The sequence below is a fragment of the Aptenodytes patagonicus genome, chromosome Z (genome assembly GCF_965638725.1).
Source record: "Aptenodytes patagonicus chromosome Z, bAptPat1.pri.cur, whole genome shotgun sequence".
Lineage (NCBI taxonomy): Eukaryota > Metazoa > Chordata > Aves > Sphenisciformes > Spheniscidae > Aptenodytes > Aptenodytes patagonicus.
In genome coordinates, this window is record NC_134982.1 from 32,633,041 (window position 1) to 32,659,985 (window position 26,945).

General features: G+C 38.5%; 1 protein-coding gene across 2 annotated transcripts; it reads left to right on the top strand.

The window, feature by feature from the left end:
• The first annotated feature begins 2,967 nt into the window (after positions 1–2,967).
• LOC143172965 (uncharacterized) lies at positions 2,968–25,509 on the top strand. 2 transcript variants are annotated; one of them, XM_076362893.1, is made up of 8 exons: positions 2,968–3,061; positions 6,463–6,627; positions 8,512–8,634; positions 10,691–10,738; positions 13,122–13,210; positions 14,737–14,829; positions 23,046–23,137; positions 23,348–23,410. In XM_076362893.1, the coding sequence occupies exons 2-8, from the start codon at positions 6,516–6,518 to the stop codon at positions 23,349–23,351; spliced, it is 561 nt and encodes a 186-aa protein (XP_076219008.1). In that variant the 5' UTR covers positions 2,968–3,061; positions 6,463–6,515; the 3' UTR covers positions 23,352–23,410. The 2 variants fall into 2 exon arrangements, with proteins under 2 accessions (XP_076219008.1, XP_076219007.1); XM_076362892.1 differs by lacking the exon at positions 23,046–23,137 and having other exon boundaries at positions 23,348–25,509.
• The last annotated feature ends 1,436 nt before the right edge of the window (positions 25,510–26,945 follow it).

Consider the following 26,945-nt stretch of genomic DNA (forward strand, 5'->3'; position numbering starts at 1 on the left):
TTGATAGATTGCCATGTAAGTTTGTTTCAGTAAGCTGCTAAATATATTCGGTTTGGTATCTTCATGTCTTTGGGGGAGAAACCTCAATGTGAAGAAAAAGAGGAACTTCTCATACACATACTAATATATGTTCTATATATTCATACCAATATGAATATATGTATAATATTCATACAAATGTTAATATATGTATAATGAAAATATTATCTGTATTCCCTAATAGTAAGTCACTGGATTTTAGACTAGAAACTCTGTTTTCAAAACTAGAGCAAGTATTTTTGACCTGACATCTCCAAAGTCTGAAAATCCTATGTTTCACATCTGTTTTAATGTTTTCAATCACTTTCACTGAAAATGTTTTGGATAGGCTTTCTTTAGAGTATTACTGTTTGTGATCAAACTTTTAACTACTGTAAATCTGGCAATACACTGGAGTCAGAAATAAGTTTTTATATCTGATCTTTTTTCTGGTACAGTCCATTGGCTATGTTTCAGTTTTGTTCCAGCTTGAGAGACTTTGAGTTAGGTCTCCTGCAAATTGTTTGCAAATTAACTGGCTGATAAAATGTAGTTGCTGGTATTTACTGTATGCCCAGTATTATCCATGCAATAGCATGTGGTACCAGGAAACTTCTTCCTTCTTTTCATTGCTGCAAATACTGACTTTTTGCAGATGAATATCCTTTTACCTAAAAAAAACCCAAACCAGTTTTAGGTGGTTATTTTCCTTGTTACTTTCCATGCCAATAATTATACTAAAACTGATTTTATAGTAATTTTGTTGAAGTTTTTCCCACTATGACTGTTTTCTAAAGACTATTGCCTTTCGAGATAATTTGATGTGAGATACTAATTTGAATTAGAAGAAAATTTTGAAGATACATCCAGTAATGGACTGGACCTAGCATTGTAACTGTAGGGATACAGTTATTAGCGGGGTCTGCAGCTGATGAAATACATCGACTCTAATGGTGAAGCTAGGAAAATTAAAAAAAAAAAAACAAGAAGAGTGAGAGGCACAGTGACAGAAAGGGAAAGGGAGATGTAGGCGCCAAGAAGGAGAGAGAAAGAGAAATGGAGTGGGGGGTGGGGGAAGAGAGACAGAGAGAATATGGAAAACCCTTCCCAGTGGCCAGCCAGGAAGAGACGTGTGTGTGGCTCCCCAGATGAGTGTCCTGCCCCGGTGCCCTCTCCAGTGGAGCAGGTGGTCCCCCCTAATAGTACTTTTCCCGCAATAACTTGATATTTTTCATCAGGACCTGCACAAATTCCCCGTTGGTTGTTCCTGCTTTTGATTCTGTTATTGCTGATGGGAGCATGCGCTGGTCAGGGAAGGTGCTGCACAGCTGGTTCATTGCTGAGCTTTCTGCCAACACAAAACTTCGGGATACAATAAACTAAAACCTCTATTTATTGTTGAAGACCACTACTGATCTGGATTTAGAAAGACTTTTCAGATCCGGAAATGCTCAATGACATAGTCTATTACAGTCTAAACAACCAGAAAGTTTAAAATAAACTGTAAAGGCTAAGATGGAAGGTCGGCTGCAATGTGGATGCCTCCTCAGTATTTACATGGCTTAATCTACCCAGATTAATTACAATTAGTTTACGATATCAATTACAATTAGTTTAAGATTGTTTCTTTTTGTGGCTGCTGATGGCATATGTTATTATTTAGCTATTCTACAGTAGTGTTGGTGTAGTGCATTATAATGTTCATACAGTTGGTCATTTAAAATAAAAAATTGTTCTGTGCTGTGGCTGTAGGGACCATCCAGCCTGTAAGGACGGTTCATGTGACATGCAGACTACATCTTGCAACCTGGATCTATCTGCTCCTTACCAAAAAATGCAGCTGCTGCAGCATCATCAGATCTTGACCCAGTATAGCCTCTGAACAACTGTATTAAAAAAAAAAAAAAAAGCTTTTGCTGCATCACACATTTCTCATTGCATTTCCCACATCTTTCAATATGCTTGAGTAATAGACAGAGACTTGAGATTTCAAATTTTTCAAAAAATGCTTTGTCATTAAATACATCTTTTAACAAAGTCTTTCTACTGACCTGATATACTACAAGTGTCCAGTGAGGGCTTAATGAACTAAAAAACACTTTTCCTAAACAAAACACAGGTAAAATATAGAACTTACTTGACATAGTACACAAATTCTAGATAAAAGCAGTAGCTCCTTGATTTTAAGAAAACTGGCCAAAAAAAAAAAAAGTCGCTGTTTTTAGAGGAGTTTCATTATTTCAGTGAGGTATATAAAAGTGTGATTCACTCCTTTAATAATGCAAGGCTTCTTTATTAAAACAAATTTAGTGTGTATGAATAGAGAGCACCAATAGGTGAGTGAAGGGTTAGGAATGTACGTAGGTAGATAAAGCCAAATGAACATGCCGAATGTGGTAATGAAAGAGCTAGTTCTTGTGTAATAAACACCATTATCTGGGCTTTATGGGCAAAGAAATACATCACCGCTTTAAACCAGATCACTCATGTCACAAGCAGTCTATTGCTATTGGTGCAATACCTGCAAAGCCCATTTAATAGCTGCGTTAATGTTTAAGCAGTTAACTTGTTTCAAGCTCCCTACAACTGAGGCTACACTCCTACTTTTAATATGTCTGTAGTACCATAAACCCAGCATCTGCTCTTGAATCAGCCTTGGAAGGAATGACAGATAGCAAGAACAAGATCAGTGACGTAAAGTCAGAATGGTATTTGTGAGTATATTCAGGCATTGCACAGAACTACTGGCTAAAAATTTGCATGCAGTTCCACCTTCTGTGGCATCTTAGAGAAAAAGACGTTTAAAAGTTTGTTCTTACTATTTCCAACACTCCTGGAATTCCAGCAGCAGTTAAAGCCATGAGAATATTGATGTAAATGAGTGAATGTAGAGATCTAAAAGATTAGGTCCACGTCAGGCTTTTCTTTTATTTGGAGGTTTGGCTTCCTGCCATGTGTTCAGGCAATAAATTGGCTCTAACAGAGCTGCTTCTAGCATTCTGAGTAGAAGTATCCCAGCAGAGACAATAGCAGGCAAAATAAGGTAAGTGAGAGTGGAAGATTACAGCAGGGTTTTAAATAGGCTTCAATTTAAGATTATTTTATCAGACTGCTTGTTTAGATTCTAACAAATAGTGATTATTTCAGTTGACTTTAAGGTTTTCTTCTTAAATCTCTTCCTTAGTCTAGTTTACGTCTATTTTTATATATTCCTATATCTAGTTTAGAGTGTAGATTTCGTAAAGTCTGTCTGATTTGAAAGAGATGATAACCTCCTTATTTATTAGCTATAGGATGCCCTAAGTTCTTTTTAATCCACTGTTAAATTGTAACAAACTTGGAGGAGTTACTTACATTCCTTGGAAGCAGGACTGTCAACTGCAACCCAATACACTCAACAAAAACAGTCTTAGAGATACCTTGTTATGAATGTACCAATATAGTATGAGATAATATTTGGATTGTACCACTGTGTGAACGAACTCAAAAATTTTAAATTCTGTTTTCATGTACTGAATTTGATTTAATTTTATGATCAGATGTGTCTGGGGGTTAAGTGGAAGAGACAATGATGGCTAAAAACAAATGAGATCACTAAGGGGGCAAGAGAAGCTATGTAACAGATTTTCTTTGCTGCCTTCATATAAATGAATTGATATGGTCTATGTAGTGGGAGAAATTTTCAAACTCCCTGTGCTTTTAGGGTGATCTTGTTGCCATTGGCCACAAATGTGCTTAAGTATATCTGATTTCAGCAGTTTAAAGAGCTATAGCTCGAGTTTACTGCTTCCTTTGTACTTAGCTTAGATGCAAAACAAAACAAAACAGTCCCAAGTTTCCAAAACAAACAGTGGTTGACAAAGTCTGCAGCCAAGAACAGTACCCAGCTCTTCCTAGCCCTCTTCAAGCAGCGTATACCTTACAGAGAAGAAATAGGCATGAAAGACATTAAAACAAAGAAATAGACAGGGCGAAACACACAACATTAAAAACCATGAGTAAGAATAAGAAAAGTGGGAGTAGGTGACACCTATGTAAGAACATGGCATGAGAGGAAAGGCTTATTGAAATGGGAGTGTTTATATGTCACTCAGTCTTAAGCGACATGTAAGGAAATTCAAGCTATGGAAGCTTTTGTTATTTATTGTAGAGAGATTTATGTGTTCTGGAGAGCTAACAGAGGTGAAGTTCTACCATAGACTTTACCATTTTCTACTTGCTCAAACAGGCCAAAATAATTAAACTTAAGTACAGTCCTTCAGAACTTCAAGATTACCTGTCTATTTTTCTCCATAGAAAGTTTCCTAAGAATTTATTCACTTCCTAAATATGCTTCTGAAAATTTCTTTGAACTGGCCTGCCCTCTTCAGGAATTCTTCAGGGTCTTGACTTGTAATCATCCTCCTTCTTTTCTTACAGTGGTGGATGTAAGTAACACAGATGCAAGACTCTGAATCTAGATGGTTTGCATGGTATTGCATTGGTTCTCAAAAAAAGAGAAATAATTTCATTAAGCATTTAAGACTAACTTGACATAAATTGGCATTAGTAACTGCAGTATATGAAGGGCAAATGCAGCAGAAGACAATTCCCTGACTGCTTCACTGGGTATAAAAATCAGGAATTGGGATCTTAAGAACTTCTGATCAAGTGCAGCCAAACTAGAATTGCACTTGTGTCTTCAGTAGGAATGTTCTGTAAGGGATTAAATGTCTGGTTTTGAGCATCCTGGATGAAGGCTTGATGCTTTGTTAATGCTGAACACCTAGCACACTAACGTCTCTCGAGATCCACAGGCTGGTATTACTGCCCACATACTCTGCAGAGCCTGATTCAGTTAGATGTTTGCAGAGGTCAGGTCCCAGTTAGGACTTAGTGGAAAACCACAAAGGGTCTTCTCTTTTGTTTAGCATGCTCAGTGATAAAGCAATTTCAGCAAGATGAAGAAGACCCAGCCTCTACTTTCTACCTCTGACTACAAGTTATCAGACATTTGAAAAATGAGACATCTTTACTAGGAAGAATAAGTTAATTCTTTCTAATAAATGTTTCACTTTTTAGTGGCCTAACTGAATGTTTAGTTATAACTAAAGAGCCAAAGAGAGTGAAAAAGAGCCTTAGTTAGCCTTTGTAGTCTAGTAACAACTGAATTGCCAGGGACAAAAGTCTTTCATTTCTACCATTTCACATAAATATTTAACGTGAAATTCTGCATCAGTGAACTGAACCAAACCAGAAGACGGAACTCCCCTCCCCTGGGTGAATTCACAAATCATTACACTAGTGTCAGAGCCATGATCTCTCTGGCCTAACAATTATTTATTTATTCTGTGCAAAGCTGCATAGGGCTAAAATTGTACACATCTTCGCTTGGTTCATTTGCCAGGGTACTAGGCAAAATTGAAGCTCGTTGTTTTCTTTGGTCCGCACTTGCCATAAACAGTTGTCATAAACAGTTGACTTCAGGAGAGTGTGTAGACTTGAGAATTCCAGTTTCCCTTTCTTCAAACCAAAGTAAGGTCCTTAGCTTTTCTGAAATGCAGTGATTTAAGCTGTGTCCTCAGGATATCTTACTAGCTGCCTGGGTGGTTCCTCAGTCAATATAGTTCCCATTCTTAGACACCAGCCTCTCCTTAGGATATGTAGCCTAGGTAATGCTTAAATCCTTTTATTCATCTAGCCTTCAAAAACTGAAGACTATTATTTTTTGTAAATATAGTCACAAATACAACATCATTTGAAAAATGCAGAGCACATTGAAGTCAAATTATTGAATTGTAAAGGAAACATTAATCATTTAAAAATATGAATGGTTGCTAATGGTAGGAGATTGATTTTTTTTTTCTGGTCACTTGTGATATTCATTAATAATTCTAATATACTCCTCAAATTTCCAAAATCCAGTCCTCATTCCTGAGGTAACGTTTCCTGAACCTTGGTTTAAGACTGCAATATGGCTGCATATCTTTACTGAAAGTCAGATTATGCTGTGTTGAAGTTAGCATCATTTTCAATCACTTATGAATACTTCAAAAATTATCTTAGACTGTATTCTGAAGGACAAAAAGAATATGAATTTTCAATCCAGCTAGCAAAGTATAGCTAGCTTCCTATGATTGAGAAGCATAAATAAATTAAATTGAAGTCACATAAACTGCTTATATTTTATTTAAAGGGAAGTCTTTTAAAATATATTCCTTCAACACAACTGTATCCGTGATAACCTGCATCTTAGTGGAAGTGTAGATAGATAACTGGTTTACCGTCACTGGAAACACACCATTTTTGCCTTGCAAGACACAGGCTTGGGTCATGCAAGCAGTCAAACATTTATTGAGTTTATCTTGCTTCCTTTAACTGTCATTTATCAAAATTATACTCTTTGCAAACTCATTTCTCAAACGAAACATGAAGTATTGTGACAAATTCTAACTCCTACTTTAGGACTGGAAAAGAGAGGCAAGTCAGGTTATCAGGATTTCTCGAGTGCTTCCGCAATGCTGCTCCGCTCAGGCTGCAAAAAGCCGTATGAAGTTTCTGTCCATGGAAGGCAGTCTGTTAAGAGGCAATCTCTGCTGAGAACTGTGAAAACAGCTTCTGGAAAGTCAGGTAACTCTTTCCTGAGTGACAGGTATGTTTGTAATCTTGGAAAGATGATTCTAATCCAAGGCAGAATCCAACCAAATTAAGTATCTGGAACACCTTATCTATAAGAAGGTCAAAAATAAAAATACCTGGAGGAACAAAAAAATGAAAGCTGCCTTTAAAACAACTAGTACAGAAATACCCCTCAAAATAGCGACATTAGATTTTTCACATCACCAAATTCAGACCAGTAGTTCCTGAAGTATATCTATACCTCCCTGGGAAAGAGTGAATGACATAGCAGGCCCACCAACTGTTTTATTCTGGGTTCTTGTAATTCTAGTTAAAAGTAGAATTCTTACACTGTAACTATTATAAGAATTTTTAAAAGGTTTGCTGTATTGATTATTGCAGTTGTTGTCCTGTTGCTTTTTAGAACAACCCATCTTTTTTCTGGAAGCCCTAGTTGCCAGGCCTTTGAAGAGAAGGCCTTTGCCCACACATAGATCAGCTATGCATGTGCCAAAGGTCCAACGCAGGACGTGTCAGATCTGCCGCTTCTGGAGCCTGTGACTCAGGCTGTCAGGGTGTGCATTGTCCATCTCTTTTGTTGACTGTACGTGCAGAGTTTCAGCTCAGCCTAAACAGGGTAGAAAGAAAGCTTCTGGGAAACAACTTTATTTTTTTCAAAATGTCTGTTTAAATACAGATGTTTCAGAGGATGTGCATTAATATAAAATGAGTAACAAAATTTTTTGTCAAGTCAAGCATTCCCAGAATATTATGTCACTGCTGGCGCATTTTGAGTATCCTGTTGTTTTACTTGCCTAATTGTTCTGGTGAAGAAGGGACTGTTTATCTTACAGCATGCCCTGGAGGTCTGTGTGGTCTCAGAAATGTCTTAACTGAATTTGAAAATAGCAAACCTATTCCAGTAAAACAATGTTCAGCCTAACATAATCAAAATTGTGCCTTATAGTGTTCTTCTGTAGGTGTCTGATACCCAAGTGGCTGGACCTACATCCTTCTGACATCCAGAACAGCACAGTTGTGTTCAGTAATGATAGGGAACAATTTCCCTCCTGACAGCTTTTAGCTATGAAGACCTGGGTTTTTTTTTCAGTAAGAGATGTCAGGTTCCCAAAATAAATGGTGCTATTTTAGGTAGCCAAATGCACTCTCACCTAAAACTCTTGTCTGTAAACAGATCCAATTTTCAAAGTGCAAAATTGGGAAACAGGCAAGTACTTATCTATGAAACAAAGGAAACTCGTCTAGAAACAGTATGCTGCAGAGATACTTTCCTTACTTCACCTTTTCCCTTCTTCAGAATGAAAACTTATAACTTAACTCTGTGTTTTTCACATCTCTCTCTCTGCGCAGGCTCCTGTGCACAGCCTTGTTCTGGCTCTGGCTACCCACAGGACTCTCTCCCCCACTGTAAGACTACTCATTCACCAGCCAATTGCTAATTTAGGCCCCCTCTCTCATGTTCAAATTCATCCCACCCCCATTAGTCTCTTTCAACACAGCTATCTGCAGGTTGCCCACAATCCCCCTTCTTACACCATCCCTCAGGCTCTTGGGTTGGAAGCCATTTTTTCACGCTCAAGTTTTTGCACACGTTAACTCCCCAAAAGGTTCAGCATACATCTCTTCTTCTCACTGAGATAACCTTCCAAGCAAAGAAATCTTTGCCTTCCTTCTTCATACCACCATCAAGCCCCCAAAACAGCTGCTTAAGCCCACTGTATAATTTCTATTATATGTTGGCTATACTGTTCATAGTTCAAATATACATAGGTTATCAAGGAAAGATTGCTATAAAAATATACTTTATCTTTTTATTATGGAATTTTACAATTTTTCTGTTGCTAGTAAAATTAATTACAAATCATTTTTTATTAGTGTTTAGTCTGCGAGAAACACTGAAATGCTATATCCTGACTGAAGATTCAAAAACAGTGCATTTTGACATAGATGAAGATGGTCATCATGAAATATCAACCAAGGATTCACAGTCCCATGAAGGTAGTGTGTTTTTTATACCAAAACTCACCAACCATATGTCACATTTTTTAATGTACTATTATGTGTACTGTGTTCAGTTTTGGGCCCCCTCTCTAGAAGAAGGACATTGAGGTGCTGGAGGGTGTCCAGAGAAGGGCAACGAGGCTGGTGAGGGGTCTGGAGAACAAGTCTTCTGAGGAGCGGCTGAGGGAACTGGGGTTGTTTAGCCTGGAGAAAAGGAGGCTGAGGGGAGACCTCATCGCTCTCTACAACTACCTGAGAGGAGGTTGTAGCGAGGTGGGTGTTGGTCTCTTCTCCCAAGTGACAAGCGATAGGACAAGAGGAAATGGCCTCAAGTTGCGCCAGGGGAGGTTTGGATTAGGTATTAGGAAAAATGTCTTCAGTGAAAGGGTTGTCAAGCATTGGAAGAGGCTGCCCAGGGAAGTGGTTGAGTCACCATCCCTGGAGGTACTTAAAAGACGTGTAGATGTGGTGCTTAGGGACATGGTTTAGTGGTGGACTTGGCAGCGTTAGGTTAACGGTTGGACTCGATGATCTTAAAGGTCTTTTCCAACCTAAATGATTCTATGATTCTAAAACATTGAATGTTTTCTGTAGACATAACATTATATTGCATCTTTATGAATATTGATAGTGCTGTAAGAAAACTTTTATTCGAATTTACAGTAGGTATATAATATACTTAAATGATAAGAAGATTATTTTCTTCACTCCCATTTGAGTTAATGGGAAGTCTAGATGCTTAGCTATTAAGAGACTGAAAGCAAAGATAATCCTCAGAGACAGGGCAAAATGGAGAAAAATAAAGAAGATTTTGGAATTTGTGGGGTTATTTTATTTGTCATGGAACTCTTCTTTTATCTCAAATGCGGCTTCTGTAATTGACACCAAAAATGATACCACAGCTAACATCACAGAATTAGTTGTTAGAGGGTATTCTTCTGGTAGAGAAGAGGCAAATAACAACAAATGTAATTATTCTAGAATTATACATTTTCCAGAGATGTGAAAGTAGGGAGAAAAAATAATAAACCATATTTCTAACCAAAATACAGGAAAAAGTTGAAACCTGTAAGATAGCTATCAACTTACTGAAACTTTCTTACAAAAAGCCAGCTTTTACAGTAATGAGAAGTCCATTGTATATGCTTCAGATAAAGACATAGAAAGGCTTGTTTGATATATTTATAAACTAAATTAATGTTATTTTTATTCTATTGTGAATAATGACAGCTGCACTGATAAGGTATTTGAGTGTGCTTTATATCTTTTGAAGTATCTTTTACTTGATAACTTCACAGAATTTTGAAGTAACTCGTACAATTAGTATTGCTAATTTATGAACAGAACTGAAATCTGTATAGGTATGCAATAGAAGCAGTTTGTGAATGGATTTGTAGTGTGACAATCCTGATGTAGAAGATACTGATGTTCCTAGAAGAAAAAGAAAAAAAAGGAAATGCTGTGCGATATTCTTGTATGTGTAAACACAACCACCACAAACATATATTCATGATGATACAATTAAGACAACATCATATTAAGAACCAGCTGTAACCTGGATGTTTGTGACTTTGACCTGAAGTGCGTGATGCCTTCCCCAGACAGCTGGCTACCTGATTCAGGCTGATGTTAGGAAAGCCAGAAACCGCCTGCTATTGCTACCTGTTACTTTCCAGTCTTGTACATTTCGTATTAGGGTCCTCACATCTGCTGCCAAAGACTTCCAGGCTCCTCTTTGATGCCATTACATCTCATTACTGACCTCTGTTTTCTCAGGTGCATTATCTTTTGCAAAAGATAATTAATCAATCAATACATTTATTAGACTCAGAGTTCAGACTTCAGGGTACCTATTCACAAATCTAACTGTACAGTCTTCTGGGGTTATATGAATTCAGAGACCTGCAGGAAATGAAGTCTGATGCTTGTTGCTATTACACACTCTTTCTCGGATTATGTTTTAAAACAACTCTTTAAATTGCTTGTAATGTTTTTAAATTTGAAGAATGTAACTATCTAATTCCACATATTTGTTAAATATCTTCTATTTTAGATGTTGCATGGTTAAGCGTGTTCACAAAGAATGAACCAACAGTTACTGGTAAGACTGATGTGGGAATAGAAGGTATCATTCTCTTTGCTAGGGTCTGGTTTTGAAGAGATGTTTGAGAGTAGGAAAAGAACTTAGTAATGTTTTATACATAGACTTGACATTAGAAGTAACATATTATACCAGAATTTCATTTAGGTCAGGTTGCTGGACAATTCTAAAAATGAAAGAGCCTTTCCGTGTTCCATAAGAAGAAATCTTCAAAGTCACAAAATTTGCCTTAGCAAGTTATGAGTAATGCCTTGGACTGAAGACAAATGTATATGAGGAAATAAAATGTATACAAGCTAGAAAATCCAGTTTTTCTTAAAGAAAAGTGTGTGTGCTCTGTTGCTGACATATGGGTCTTAGCTAGCAAAGACCTGTTGTAACAGGAGAGGAAAAACAAAAAGAAATTGATATGAAGAAAGAGGAGACACATTTTTGGAACTTTCATATTGTAAGCATAAGAAATGATTGGGAAAATCAAAGATATATTAGTTCCAGGTATTCCAGTAGAAGAGAAATGTATTCCAATTTCAACTATAAAGGGCTGCTGTAATAGATGAGAGCGAATATTCATCTGGTCCAGGACTGCACCTTGAACAATGGCCAAATGAGGATTTCTAGGTAACAGTATAAAATGTTGATGCCTTCCCAAAACCCAACGCTTTGCATTTCAGGGACACCCCAAGCAAGAAGTGGTTTCTTGTATTTAGTTAATTTCAAAGCATTTCCTTTGCATGAATTTGTAAAATTGCCCTTTAGACTCTGCTAAGGTTTTAGTAACCAGAGAGGCTAGGTAATTCATCCAAAGGTCATCAGAGAGTGGAAGTATCACATATGAAATCATGGAAAGGTTCCTTACTTTACTTGCTGTTCACTGTCTGCCTGATAGACCACTTGTCACGTTTTTCAGAGGTGATAGGGAAAGTTAGACTCCTCCAGATTTACTCAGACTAAACAGTGTACAAGCAAGTTGCAATAAACTCTATAGATGGAGAAAGCCAAGGACAGTTAGGATATTACTCATATCAACATATGTCCTTGGTCAACTGACAGGACTCCCACATCCCTCCTGTCTTACCTCTAAGTCAGAACACTCTTGACTTGGATATGAAATCTCTCTTCCCTGCTGATGTGCCTCTTACATGCTACAGCTGAAGTTGGGCAATTGCGGCTGAGGCAATCTAAACTGATGTCACAAAAAGTAATAAAAATGGCAGAATTTTAGGCCTTCTACATTCTATAACATGTATCTCAATACATGTGTAAACTGAATAAAATACACTAGGCTGGAGTGTGTCTCAATTTTTAACAAGGATTTTAATGCTATTTTCATGCTGTAGCTGGCTCAGACAAAATTCCTTCAGAAGACTTCCACAAAAGCATTACAGCTAGGGTAAGTTAGGGCAACTAAAATCAGGGCCAGGATTAGAGCCGCTAAAATCAGTCAGGTGGCATGAATATGTTCTGCTGATTCCGAATAGCCTTCAAAGGCTAAAAAATACCTTTGGTAATATGAAAAAAAAAATCTCCTTAACTGCAACTGTTAATACATAATTACCTAACCTCTGTAAAATTTGTATTCCGTTGCTGCAGTGGTGGACATACAGATCAACTGCTACTTTCTTTTGTATTTTTCATCTTAAACAGTACACCTGAGATACTTTTAAAAGCACATTATTTGAAGTAAATCTGCAAGGCAGTCAGATAGTTATAGCATCACTGGATAGTTATTAATGTCACAGGCTTTGCTAGGTCATGCTTTTGTATGCTGTATCAGTTGACAAAGGGTACCTTAATTTATTTACTTTTTGCTGAGGCCTTGAAGTACCAAAAGGTAACAAATATTGTCAGTTTATCAGGCTGAGGAGTATCCTGTATTATTGGTATACTGTTATTTCCTGCAGCTGAAAAAACAGTGTTATCTCAAAAGGGAGTAAATCAAATGCACCCACAATTATGACAGTGGAAAGATTTTGACCTAGAAAGCATGTAGAAAATAAAAGGGAAAAAATCCTACGTTTTTCATAGTGATGTATAGTCAGGTATATTACATAAACATGTTTATTACATGTATGCGTTAAGTACTAATATATATGCCTTTGTAGTTCATATATATAAATTAATGTATAACTGATATTCCATACATTAACTATAAATATAGGGAAATAAAATATATATATGGCAAATTGAAAGCATCATAAAGCCATAGACTTTAAATACTTTACAGAAGAGAACGGTATCAAGAGTGACTATATTTGTTGCTATTCCTATGCGTATCGATGTAAAGGGAACCTGAATATTGTCTCTTTACAAAATATTTTCAGCTATTCTTCATTTTACAAAGTGATACACATTTTATTACAATATTCTCCTCTATGTAAAACAGATTCTAAAAACTTGGTGATCCTCACGCAGAGATCAAAGCTTAATGAATTTGTCCTATTGTGCAAGGGTAAGAAGCAGCTCTCTCTGAAGGTAAGAAGTTTATTTCCTTTGTAACTTGTGGGTGCTCTTTCTCACTGTAGAACGATTTCCCCCCCTGACCTTTTCAAATTCATTTTCCTCTACTTACCACCTTTCACATTTCACAACTTCTGACTACCTCCCTCTATTCTGTCTGGGGAAATATTTAAAGAAGGTTATTGCAAAAATCACTGGGTCAGGTAGTTGACTGCTGTCACTAGAAGACAGTCGGGGATATTGGATTCCAGTCTCTGTGGACGGAGAGGGGGCTTCTTAACCAGAAAACATGCAGGAAATAAAAGGGGAGGAAGAATCAGGAATGCTGCCTTGGAGAGAGATGAGTTTAAGAGGGGAATTCTTTTCTCCTAATCAACCCGAATTACAAAATAAGGAATGTGATGAAAAGAAAATACAGCTGAATGTAGTATCCTGTCTTAAACATTTACCATCTGTTGTCAGAGCCTTCTCATGTTCTCCAGTCTTGCGAAAGTTTGTTTATGGTAGGAAGATTAGGCAAGGATAGTTTTCCCTATTGGAGGGTTATAATCTTTACTAAAATCTGTCTGAGGAAGAACGTTATGTCGGATTTTACCCTTTAAAACAGGGCAAAGGTCTAAGAAGCTCTGTTTACACAGATTATGTTGAGAAAAAGAATGACCCTTCATCTAACGTTGGCCATGCATGACGGTGTAAATCGCCAAATGCTTCCTCAGATTAAGTCTTTGATGTTTTTCATTTGTTTTTAATTCACAGATGACTTTCCATAAAATCTATTTCCTAAAATTATCTGGGGAAATGTATGTTGCAAGATACATTAATTATATTTACAGCCTATTATGCCACTGGGATTTTCCTTTCTGTCCTTGAAAGGGTGACTATTTTAAAAGGATTTTTCTGATTCAGAGATTACCTTTTCATAAACTAATTGTTTGAAAGGTGTTCCACCAAATCAGGGAAAGAACTGAGTGTTGAGCCCTAATGGATTTTACTTCTCAGTCACCTATTTTAAAGTACCAGGTTATACCAGATTATGTTTCTTGATATGACTAAAAGTATTTCTTATCTGAAAATTAGGTAGAACATATTTAGTGTCCCCCAAATATGTAAAAACCTTGGAAAGATCATGAACCTTTCTTTTTCCAGCAGAATACAAATAATTTTCTTAATCTCAGCAGGAATTCTGATATGGAAAATGGCAAGGCTCCTTATCTGTGATAAAAGTTTTGGTATTCTGTTACAACATGGTTCAGTCTTGGCTACATTGCAAAATAGAATCTGGACATTAAACAGTTTGAAGGACTGTCTTCGGTATTTGCTTTCAACCCAATTCATTTTGCACTGCAAATGGTAAAAGAGGAATATATTCATGGAAGTGTTTTGAGAACTTATCAACTTGTTCATCTTGGGTAATTTGAATGTAATCATTAATGGGCTTTATAAAAAAAAGAGAGTTTTCTTTAGAATTAATACTACTTTTGGTGGACTAAAAGAGCAAACTACGAAGACAAGATTACCAATCTGGTTGGTTGTAAACACAGGTCTTAAAGGCATCCTGTTCAGAGCCAGATTATCCTTCAGTGGAAAGATGCAACATGAAAACATGCAACCATGAAGATCCTGACTTCAAACAGGTATATAATCATGATCAGACAAATAAAAACGTGTGTGTGAGAGGGTGTGTATGCAAACATAGGTGTAAAAAAAGTGCGGTTAAATGCATCCTGCTGTTACTCATTAAGTGACTAATTGTTTACTTTCCTACTTCAGCTGATTTTTAGTATTTTCCTCAGAAAAAGGAAAAGAAGAACTTTTTCATGTTTTTGACTTGACTTGTATGTGTAAGTACATCATTCAATCTACAGGCAAAATATCTGACTTTCAATTAAAACATGAAAGATGGAGATGTTTCCCGTATTATTATGCTTATATAAAATGCAGGGAGGTAGAAGGTAATTTTCACCTGGTACAAATTATTAGACAAGATGTAGAAAATCTGGATGAGTGTACTAGCAGATCTAGAAGGGTCAGATTACAAGAGTAATGATGCTTTTAAGAAATAGTGAATCCATCAGTCAAAAACTTCTGGGAAGTAATAAAACCATAAAAGATATATATATATATATATAACTTCATATAAATAAGAAATTAAAAGTAAGCAGTCCCTGAAGTACTTTCAGACTGAATTCTGTATCAGCAGATGATTATAAATCAGGAGTAATGCATTGTGTATAGAAATACAGGTAGCCAGGTGGTTTCTTAACATGTTTTTGTAACCAAAGCTTGATTTTGTTGGCTCTTCTCTAGATAGAAATGATAAAACATTGTGAACACAGGAAGGCAACTACTTTAGTTGTTCTATAAGATATCTCAGACAGACATTCTAATCTAGAGAAAATGAAAAACTAAGGAAATGTAGCTAATAATAGTTTTTGTAAGGGTTGTAGTCCAGTGCATTTACTATTCAGGGGGATTGAAAAGTCAATCTTTCCAATTTCAGTGAGCAAAATTAAAGTTATCTGGGATCAGATAGCTTTCAGAACTTCATAATAGCAATTGTGAAACACTGAAAACCTAAAATTCCTAGCCTAATATTTCTAACATTGCTAACATTTCTCCTAAATCAGAAAGGTATTCTGGTAATTTGAAATTATAAGAAGTTTCTTGTTTGAAGTCATTCTGAAATGGTCTTTCAAAGGTAGGAACTACAGTACAATTTTTTTTTTTCTAATAATTAATGAACAAATCTTCTGCATACTGGGCCTGGAAAATCCAAGTAGGTCCTTCAGTTTTAAGTTCCTGCTGAGGTACTTACTTGCCACAAATATTCCTTGGCTCTACATAGAAGGAGAAAACAACGAAGCTTAGGAAATTTATAAGGCAACTTCTAGTCCCCTCCTTGTATGATGTAAATTATCACAGTCATATTGCATTCTTCTAAAATGTATTTCATACGCTTTTTTATAGAAAAAGATATGCCTTTTTCTGTGGAGCTGTTCATAGGGAAAGAATTAGTGTCTTGATGGCTGCAAGTTTTGGGGGACAGCTGGAAAGAAGAGCTGTAACAGTTACCTGTAGAGGCCTAGTCATCACTCCAGGTTTCTAAACAGATAATTGAAATGAAAAATTCATTCTGAGAACCCATTCATTACCTAACAAGACAGATAGTGATCTACTCATCATGGTTTCTTGCTGATAACTTCAAGTAGAAGAAAAAAAAGTTACTCATTTGTGTGAGGAGAAATCAGCATCCTGCACTTGAACCACATCCAGTTAGGCCAAGAGGCAAAATCATAGTCAAATCTGAATTATGAGGTTCTTAAATAAACCTTCTAGAATGAGTGCACTGATCAGGAAATAATTTCTCCACTGTCCTTAGGATGAAGAAGTGTGGGAGTAGTTGGCTGAAATGGAGAAATACTTCTCATTGCCAGTGACAAAGCTATGTGGTGCTGCAATGTGATATTTAGTCTGCTAGCTTTTAACAATAAATCTTAAAGACAGGCACTTTCCTTTTTTTTTTTATTGGAAGACTGCCAGTAGAATTACCAGAAACATGAGAATCTGTGGAGCCTGCTGTTATACCAGCAGGAAGAGTTGCGTATAGTGTTGTAAATTTCCATTTCTGTAACCAAGGCTTATGGAGACACAGTTCCCAATCAATGTTTATTAAAATATCTTTTATTAATTAGGCTGTTATTATCACAATAAAACAACAACACCTTGTAACAGCAAATAATAGTTTATAATAACGTCTTATTTTGATAGGTGGTTAAGTCAGGAAGGTAACAGATCACAACCAATATTTATTGCAACGCTATGCTGGTAAGAGTGGAAAAACTGTTTGCATCGTACATGCAGTTACTGCCTCACACAGTGCACACACTCGCGGTCGCCCAGCTGGAGCACCAGCGGAGAGGCCAACCCCAGGGATTCACTCAGGAGGAGGCTTACATTTACTTATAACTGTAATTATTTTAACTCTGTAATACAGGATGCTTATCATAATTAATAATATAATACAAGCAAATGCAGTTAACCACACAACAGGATGAATTAAGAGATACAGAACACTATTTCCCTTTAGCTCCACCACAGAAAAGGTTTTCCCAACTATCTCCCCACAACATGTTGACAATAATGGGATGTTTCCCACCCCTTGTATAGAATTCTCCCACTAGCCAATACGGTCTCTTTTAGCACAAGGAAGATTACATTCACAAACTTTGTCACTTGATATAGCCCACGCACAGGAAAGTGTTAATCCCAGTCATTTCTGAAAAAAGAGCATATGGTTATGATGTTGAAATGAGATTTAGTTAGCATTCACTGTTGACATTAATGGCTTGATTTGACCTAGAGTTCTCAACTAGACTGCTACTATTTCATGCCCTTCTTGTCTTCTTGCAGGCTGTCTCATAAATTAGCAGTTTCCTTAGAAGTCTGGACCAAAATTATGCAGCCATGTGGTATCAGAGCTGGGCCTGTATCCTTGGGACACAGGCAGCTAAACAGATCGTAGGAGGAGGGAGTACAGGGGGAACAAATAGTAGAGGGGGGAATTACCAAGGAGAGTTGTTCACATTCTGTGTTGTTACATGTATGTATACATTTTAATGTTCTCATTTGACCATTTTCATTAATTATGTATACATTTTTACTGTTTCTTTTTTACTGTTCCAGAAGTGCAGGGTTTAGTGATTATATATTGGTTTTCAGAGAAGTATATCATATCTATATACTACATACTATATACTATATCAGTATATAGTACCTCCCTTCAGTGTTATTTCTGTTCTGGTTCAACCATAATATTTTACTATTGATGATACGTTACCACCCTCAGACCTTTGCGTATGTATACTTAACCCCCTCAGCTCTTCTTAAGTACTAGTAGCACTCAGTTTTCCCTCAGTTTCAAACCTTCCTTTCTCTTTCCTTTCTCAGTTGATTCCACTTCTAAATTCCTTCTTGACTTAAAACATTCACTTAAAAGATTACTGAAGTCAACAATTCTGTCACTAGATCTGGCTGCTCCTCTTCAAGTTGTTGTCCCTTGGTGGGTAATGCAGGGTTGTTAGGTTATTATAACTGGACAGCGTTTTCCCAAAACTTTGACTGGAATTCCCCAGCCTGGGTGGACTGAGATCTGAAGGGCTGCAACTCTCAAAGCTCCATTAAGAGCTCTAGCAGTTTTTTATTCTAGGGTCCTCTCTACTTTGCCAAGTAGTTAGATGAAGATAAACAAGACAGAGACATTGTCAGAGGTTAGCTATGCAATCATGAAAGATCTTATTGTTGGACTTGCTCCCTTAACCTCCAGTTAAATGGGCCAATATAAAGAAAATGAAGCTCCAAACAGGCGAGTGAGGTCCACAGAATTAGCTTGGTTCAGAACTTTTGACCTTGTCAGTAATGACAATGCCATGATTACTGTGCTTGGCTGCTGGCTGGGGTCAACCCACCGCAGGCCTTTTTGGTGCCCAGCATGCAGCTTGAGGCGTTTTTTTGACTCCGTAAGTTCATCTGTTGGAGAGCCAAGGAGTGATCAGCAAGGTTCACTCACCCTTCGGTAGTCCCCTATGGCCGGTGTGAAAGTCTGATGGAGGGTGGAAGTTAACAGTGGACTATTCTGGCCTGAACAAAGTCATGCCACCATTGATTGCTGCTGTATCAGATGTCCTAGAGATCCAATATGAATGGGAGTCAAATGTGGCAGAGCGTATGCTACAGCTGATACTGCCAAAGCATTTTTCTTGACCCCTTTGGCAGCAGAGTGCAGGCCACAGTTTGCTTTCATGTGGAGGGGCGTCTAATACACCTGGAACTGACTGCCCCAGGGCTAGAAGCACAGCCCCACCATTTGTCAGGACAGGACCAGCTGTGAGAAAAAAAGCACTGAGGTGTGTTGGCCCCAGCCAGCTGCCAAGCCCCCACACAGCCACTCACTTAATCCCACCCCCTGCCAGTGGGACAGGGGAGAGAATAGCAAGAGCAAAAGTGAGAAAACTTGTGAGTCAAGATAAAGACAGTATAATATGTGAAGGTCAGAAAAAAACGCAAGTGATGCAAAAATACTTACCTCTTCCCATAAGGAGATCAATGCCCAGCCAGTCTCTGAGCAACAGCCACCTTGGAAGCAAAAAAACCCCACCGCCTTCTTCCTCTATGCCAGTCTTTATGGCTGACCATGACATTATGTGGCATGGAGTATCCCTTTGGCCAGTCTGGGTCAGCTGTCCCAGCTGTGTCCCCTCTCAGCCTCTTGCCCGCCCCCAGTCTACTCGCTGGGGCAGAGTGGGAAAAAGAGGAGGTCTTGATGCTGTGCACGCACTGCTGAGCAATAGCCAAAACACTGGTGTGTTATCAGCCCTGTTTTAGTCACAAATTCAAGGCACCATATAATTCATTTGTAATACTTTCCAAGGTCCATAGCTTCTTTGATGCAATTGAGGTGACAGCTCAGCTTTACCAATTTGCTTATCATCATAAGCAAATGATCATGCACTCATGCGGTTTTTGATCATGTGCTCATTTCCTTGTTTCACCTGAAGTAAAATGTAGATTGTAGTGTGCCCTACACTCCTTTGTGTAACATGTCGTGATGATGTAAGATGATTTGTTCTGTTTCAGCTGGCCTTCATATGCATTCTTTCTTATCTTTTAGCTGCTTCCTGGTTCAGAGTGCAGCAGTAGAACTTAGCCTGGAGTTATGCTCATTGTGCCTTATTCAAACTGACTTTAAATCATTTTGAGACTATTTATTTTAAAACTTGGATACTACTCTCCCACATCTTTCTCTGTAGCTCCCGTCACTGACATATTATTCCATAAGACAATGTTTTTTTCTGTAACCTGTGGAGACAACATTTGTACCATTTTTCTAACATGACCATACATGTGCTATCACAAGTACACTGTGAATCACCTCTGGGACATGAGTAAAGGTGTATTTTTTTGTCACTAAATGTGAAATCTAACCTGCAAATTGGTTCTTCATTTAATGCAATGGCAAAGAAACAGTCAGATCTATAACTGAAAGCCAGTTGTTTTTTTCTTGGAAATTGCAAATGATCTCTCAGGCATACCTGCTGCCATAGGAGCTGTCCTCAGGATGAACTTTATCTGGCAGTAGTCCACCATATTCTCCAGGTTTTCTCATCAGCCTTCTTAACAGGCCATAATAGAAAATCACCCGTGTCATGATTTCTTGCAAAACACCTTGTTCTTCAATGACCTGCTGCAACTTGCAGCCCTAGCAGTGTTTGGATATGCTTCTACTCCCAGCTCCTCTTTCTTCTCCCAGTCACACAATATCATTCCCCAAATCATCTTCCTGTGATGGCTCTCCATCTAATTTTCCACTATTTCATGCAGATACAGCAGGTATTTCTAATTTTTGCATCTTGATCTGCTTTTGCAAGCACCTAATTTTGGCTTCAAATTTACCAGATCCCACTGGAGTCTCCCTTGCTCTAGAGTGAATTTCTGCATTGTACATATTAATTCCTCTCCTTGCTTCTGCAGGTTTTCTTTCTTCTTTTTTTTCCGAAGTCACCAGATTCTCTTATTCCATTTGTATTTCCTTATTACCTTTTTGAGTCCCTAGAAGGTATTTCTTTCCTAAAGACAAATTGTCTTCAACTTTCTTAATAGTATTTTTTAAAACAGAATTTTTGGATTGAAGCTGCAGATACTCTGCTATTACACTGGCTTGATCAGGACAGAATGTTTTAGCTGCTTCCCATTATAACTTTGCTAATACAGGAGGTGTATCCTCAAGTTTCTTTCATGTACTCTGCAATAACTGCAGGACATTCTCTTTCCATCCCCTGTTGTCATATGGGCTGAAAGGACACAAGGTTCATCTTGAGGGTGCTCACAAGGCATGAGCGGGACAACCAGGGGATCAGGCCCAGCCAGCACGGGTTCATGAGAGGCAGGTCCTGCTTGACCAACCTGATCTCCTTCTATGACCAGGTGACCCGCCTAGTGGATGAGGGAAAGGCTGTGGATGTGGTCTATCTGGACTTCAGTAAGGCCTTTGACACCGTCTCCCACAGCATTCTCCTAGAGAAGCTGGTGGCTCACGGCTTAGACAGGTGTACTCTGCGCTGGGTCAAAAACTGGCTGGACGGCCGGGCCCAGAGAGTTGTGGTGAATGGAGTTCAATCCAGTTGGTGGCTGGTCACGAGAGGTGTTCCCCAGGGCTCAGTTTTGGGGCTGGTCTTTTTCAAGATCTTTATCAATGATCTGGATGAGGGGATTGAGTGCACCCTCAGTAAGTTTGCAGACGACACCAAGTTGGGTGGGAGTGTTGATCTGCTCGAGGGTAGGAAGGCTCTGCAGAGGGACCCGGACAGGCTGGATCGATGGGCCCAGGCCAACTGTATGAAGTTCAACAAGGCCAAGTGCCGGGTCCTGCCCTTCGGCCACAACAACCCCATGCAGCGCTACAGGCTTGGGGAAGAGTGGCTGGAAAGCTGCCTGTCGGAAAAGGACCTGGGGGTGTTGGTTGACAGCCGGCTGAACATGAGCCGGCAGTGTGCCCAGGCGGCCAAGAAGGCCAATGGCATCCTGGCCTGTATCAGAAATAGTGTGGCCAGCAGGACTAGGGAAGTGATCGTGCCCCTGTACTCGGCACTGGTGAGGCCCCACCTCGAATACTGTGTTGAGTTTTGGGCCTCTCACTACAAGAAGGACATCGAGGTGTTAGAGCATGTCCAGAGAAGGGCAACGAGGCTGGTGAGGGGTCTGGAGAACAAGTCTTCTGAGGAGCGGCTGAGGGAACTGGGGTTGTTTAGCCTGGAGAAAAGGAGGCTGAGGGGAGACCTCATCGCTCTCTACAACTACCTGAGAGGAGGTTGTAGCGAGGTGGGTGTCGGTCTCTTCTCCCAAGTAACTAGCGATAGGACGAGAGGAAATGGCCTCAAGTTGCGCCAGGGGAGGTTTAGATTGGACGTGAGGAAAAATTTCTTTACTGAAAGAGTGGTGAAACATTGGAAGAGGCTGCCCAGGGAAGTGGTTGAGTCACCATTCCTGGAAGTATTTAGAAGACGTGTAGATGAGGCGCTTAGGGATGTGGTTTAGTGGGTGGTGGTGTTGGGTCGACGGTTGGACTCGATGATCTTAGAGGTCTTTTCCAACCTCAATGATTCTATGATTCTGTGATTCTCAGTTACTCCCTCACTCAGTGCACACGCTCAGGAGCAGGGGCTCGTACCCGCACTCCAGGGGTTTCCAGGCAGCTGTGCACAGACACACACGGGGTCCCTCATTTCAGCAGGCGTGTTTACATATACTGCCCTGTAGTCTTTGTCCGCCTATAGCAGCCGATGCCTTCTTGGATGTGGTGTGGGTTACATGACCCGTCATGCATGCCAGTGTGTGCTGGAGGTCTTGGGCAGGTTCAGCAGCTCCTTGTACCGTGAGTTTATCAGTTTTTGCAGATTTAACAGGGCTACTAGTCTCCAGGGCTTATGGTTTCAGAGGCTACCTCTCAGCATGTACTCTTCCTCTCCCTGGCATGGTGTTTTCTGGTAACTATTTCTTCATCCTCACCCTGAGGTGCCTACAGAGCCCAAACAAATCCACACACACAGAAGGGCTGTTTTGACAATAGCCATTCCTCCAAAGATGGATCTTTAAAAAAGCATATTGGACACTGGAGATGTACAGCAAAATCATAGGTAATAGAACAGTTGTTTAATTGGTACTGTAACACTCTAATTTTACCCCAAAAGAGGCAGGAAAAACTGTGGATTGGCATTTTGTTGCTAGTGGCAGTTGACAGGGTAGGTCTGTGGTAAGAAAATAACCAGATGAAAATCCTAAATTATCCCAATAACAGGTATACTGCAGAGGAAAACTGTGCTGGTCTTTTTGTGAAGCAAAGGAATGCTGCTATGAGTCTGGAAATACTCAGTCCTTTGAGGGAGACAGGTATTATTTTATTCTTAGTTATCACAGAATCTGTCCCAAAATGATTAGGTGCTGCCAAAGATTTATCTAAAAATTGGTAAATATATGTCACTGGAGAAAAGCATTCAAAATACAAAAATCCACCAACATACATGAATTTTTGTCACATGAAACCCTATAGAAAGGCTTTAAAAATATAACGTATGTTCTTTACTTTGTGTATTTTCATAGCTGAGTGAAGATAATCACTTTTTCATCATGCATTACCAAGGAGATTCAGTGCAGTTCCAATGCTATGAAGATACAAGTTACTACCTGTGTGTGAACGACGACTCACTTGATATTCGCAAGCTGGAAAACAAAGAACCCAATGAGGACAAAAATTTTTACTTCAGGGTGTCATATTTACAGGAAAAGTAACTCGTTTACCTTTCAGTGGCCTAAGTGTCCAAACAACTCCTATAACAAGCTAACAGAAGCGTAGGAAGGTTGAGATCAACTAATTTCCATTTTGGCTTAATTTTTACTTTTTTATAATTTCTTGAGTCACCGTTTTGCATAAGTAACATCCTTTATTTCTGTACTCTCAATAGGAAAAGAGAAAGGCTAAGTCTGAAAAACATACTAACTGATCAGTGTCTGTGTCTTACCCGCACAATTGTGGTTTTAAGGTGCTGAATTCTTCTGGAAGGGGAAAAATACACAGGGGATATTTCAAAGAGAGGGGAAAAAGAAGGAAGCATACATGGATATGAAATACAAAGAACAGTCAGTTCTCCATGTGGTAAACATTTTACTTTTTAAAAAATGTCTCTTATGAACTCACCTGTACTTGAGAAGAAAACATTTAGAAGTTATTAAATGCGTATGTGCACGTCCTGACTGACTGACTGACTGACTTTGGGAAAGGAGTGGAAAAGGTGTCTCAGGTCTAACTGAGAACAAAGGAAGAGGCTGAAGGTTAGACAGAAGATCTCTCTGCCCCTGTAGCTCCAAGTCAGCCCATATATGCCATTATGCAATTTCAGCACCTATCCAGCAGGGCAGCTCTCTAAGGAAACGTACACAGAGCATCAGACTCACAAGGTGCAGGCAGAGGGAGGGAGGCCCATTGAACTGGCGGGGCATAATTGATGCCTGTGAACACCGGCAGAAAATTGCTCTGACATACCGGCTTCCACCTCTGAGTCATAAAGGGAAACGCAATCATGTGTTCAGCTGCAAAGCAGAGTGCAGAACAACATCTGAAAAATAATTAAATGTTCAAAATGACTGAATAAAATAAACACTAGGTGCTTATGTGGGGTACACTGGAGGAGCAGTAAGAGTACCTGCCTTTTAGCAACAGGGTCTGTCAGTGTGAAATGGCAGATGCTGACACTTAAACATCCATGGAGCATACCCTGCAAGGCACAAAACGTTTGGAATACAGGAGGAGACAAACCGAAAGTGTACACAGGATCACTAGGTGTTAAAGATCTGGTTCTCCACTGCTGTGCATGGAGTCCCGCTGTCATTTAGTGGCAGTTTTCTTTGACGCAAGTCATTTGGGAATGTATGTGTATAAATGATAGACATCATGCACCTATGCCAAGAGGTTGTCGCTCAGTTGCAGTGGAACAACCTACACAGCACTTGCAGGAATCGTTCTGTGTAAATATAATAAACAATGCATACCTGAAATAGGAACCCTAACATCAGTCAATCACACCAATGCACATTACAGTAAGGCAATTACCTACAGTAGACCAAACTACAAAGGTCTGTGAGGCCTGAAAAGATTTTTCATTGCCCCCCCGCCCCCCGCTGGTGGTGTGGAGTTTCACTGCTGGGCTTGTATTCTTCAAGTAGTGAAAATCATTCTGTTGCTTCCAGTGCTGACTGAACAGAAGAGACCGTTTGAGTATTCCCTAAATAATACTTACAACTTCTAGATCTGTTAAGAGTTCAGTGAAGTCAGTGGGAATAAGAAAAACCCCAAACTCTAGATATTGACTTCAGCATACATTACGCTAGAATTACATTATTTTAGCACTATGTATTATGTTGCACAAGAGATAAATTCAATTATGTATCAGGTACAATAGTTTCACTAACATATACTAACACTTCATAGTCATACGTTTATTATTGGTAATGTGATCACCTTACTAAATTATAGAACATGATCTCTAGATGGTAAGTTGATGAAACCATGACAACTCATCATAAAGCTCATACAAAGCATACTAATGAAATCAGCATTGCTGCTGCCAGCAAAAAAGTAACGTTGACCTCAGTGAATTTTGAATCCATCTTGTAGTTAAAACTTGAATTATGGTTATATGCAGAATTTTGTACTTTTACCACCTACCTTAAAAATCAGATTTTTTAAACAATTTAAGGGACAAAAGCCCTTATGGAAAGCAGCAGTGGTGATTTTGTAAAGTTTCAGATTTGAGATATAAGATAGTAATGTCATTTGACAATTTTTTCTCAGAAAACACAATAAATTCAGCCAGCTTTGTAACTATAAATGTACATAGAAAAACAAGTTAACAATTTCTGGATCCTAATCTTTCCTGGATTCTTATTTTGCTCATATAAACTCTTCAAACTGACATTTTCAAATTCCCACTAATCTGAGTGTCTCATGAGTGGCAGATAAGTTTTTATTTTGTGAGGTGGAAAGCATGTAGAAATTCTATTTAAAAATAGAAAATGAAAGCCAGTGAGTCTTTTAGAAAAATATAGCCTCTAACACTTTACAATACAAAAAACATTCATCCAATGTGTCTAATAGTTGAATATGAAATATAATTACTATTTTGCAGTTTATTTTCAAAACATTACTGGTACTCTTTAACTTTTACTCAGCAGATGTGATAATTACTAAAATACTAACACAAATATTTCGCTCTTATTTTTCTCCTCTTCAAAAGCCGTGCCTTAAAGAAAATACTGTGTTCTGTTTGCTGCAGAACAATTTATTGCAAGTATTCTTCATATATAAAGTCTAGTACTTTGACCATATTTGTGACTTGTTAGAATAAAACTTGTGAGAAGAACATCGATAACTATGAAGAATGTGATCCTTATGCTAGTTAATCTGACAAAAGCTAATCAAAATAATGTATGTAAAACAGGGGACCATATCTTCTTAGGATCTATGTGCTAATTTTTCAGGAAACCAGAGTTCTTTCAGTCATGGAGAAGGGAATGGTCATTTACAGTAAAAAACACTGAAGACTGGTAAAAGAGCGACTGCATTAAAGTGTGAGTTTAGGAACAATTGTCATATGTTAAAGCAAGAGACTGGCAGCCAGCCTTGCTAGCCCTGAAATATGTGCCTAGTATACACTGTGTTACATACCGCCTTCATTATGGGTAGCCAAAAAACTAGAAATTAGAAATTGTTCGTCTAATGAATGCTGTTACAGTCTGAACAAAATATAACAACCTAGCATTAGTGCAATTGCAACAGTACTAAAACTTGTAAGTAATCCAAATCACGCAGTTTCTGTTAAGGATCTTCAGTAACACATCAATAGATAAAGACTCGTTTATGCCTCTTCCCTGGTGTGAAGTTCTCACCCTTCCAGTCACTCACAGTCTGAAGTCAAGGGCCCTTTTTTCTTAGATAGGATGATGCGATGATGTTGCCATTACAATAGATACAATAGTATATATGTATCTCATAGTTCCCCACTGATTTAGACAGCAGAGTGTTCTGTCTTGAGTGTTGCTGCTTTTAGATATAGGTGGCATGAATTTTGAAGTAGAAGGTGTGTATAAACAGAGATTTTTTAAATGTCATCTTGTTTTTGTTTCTATTTGTCTATAATTTGTC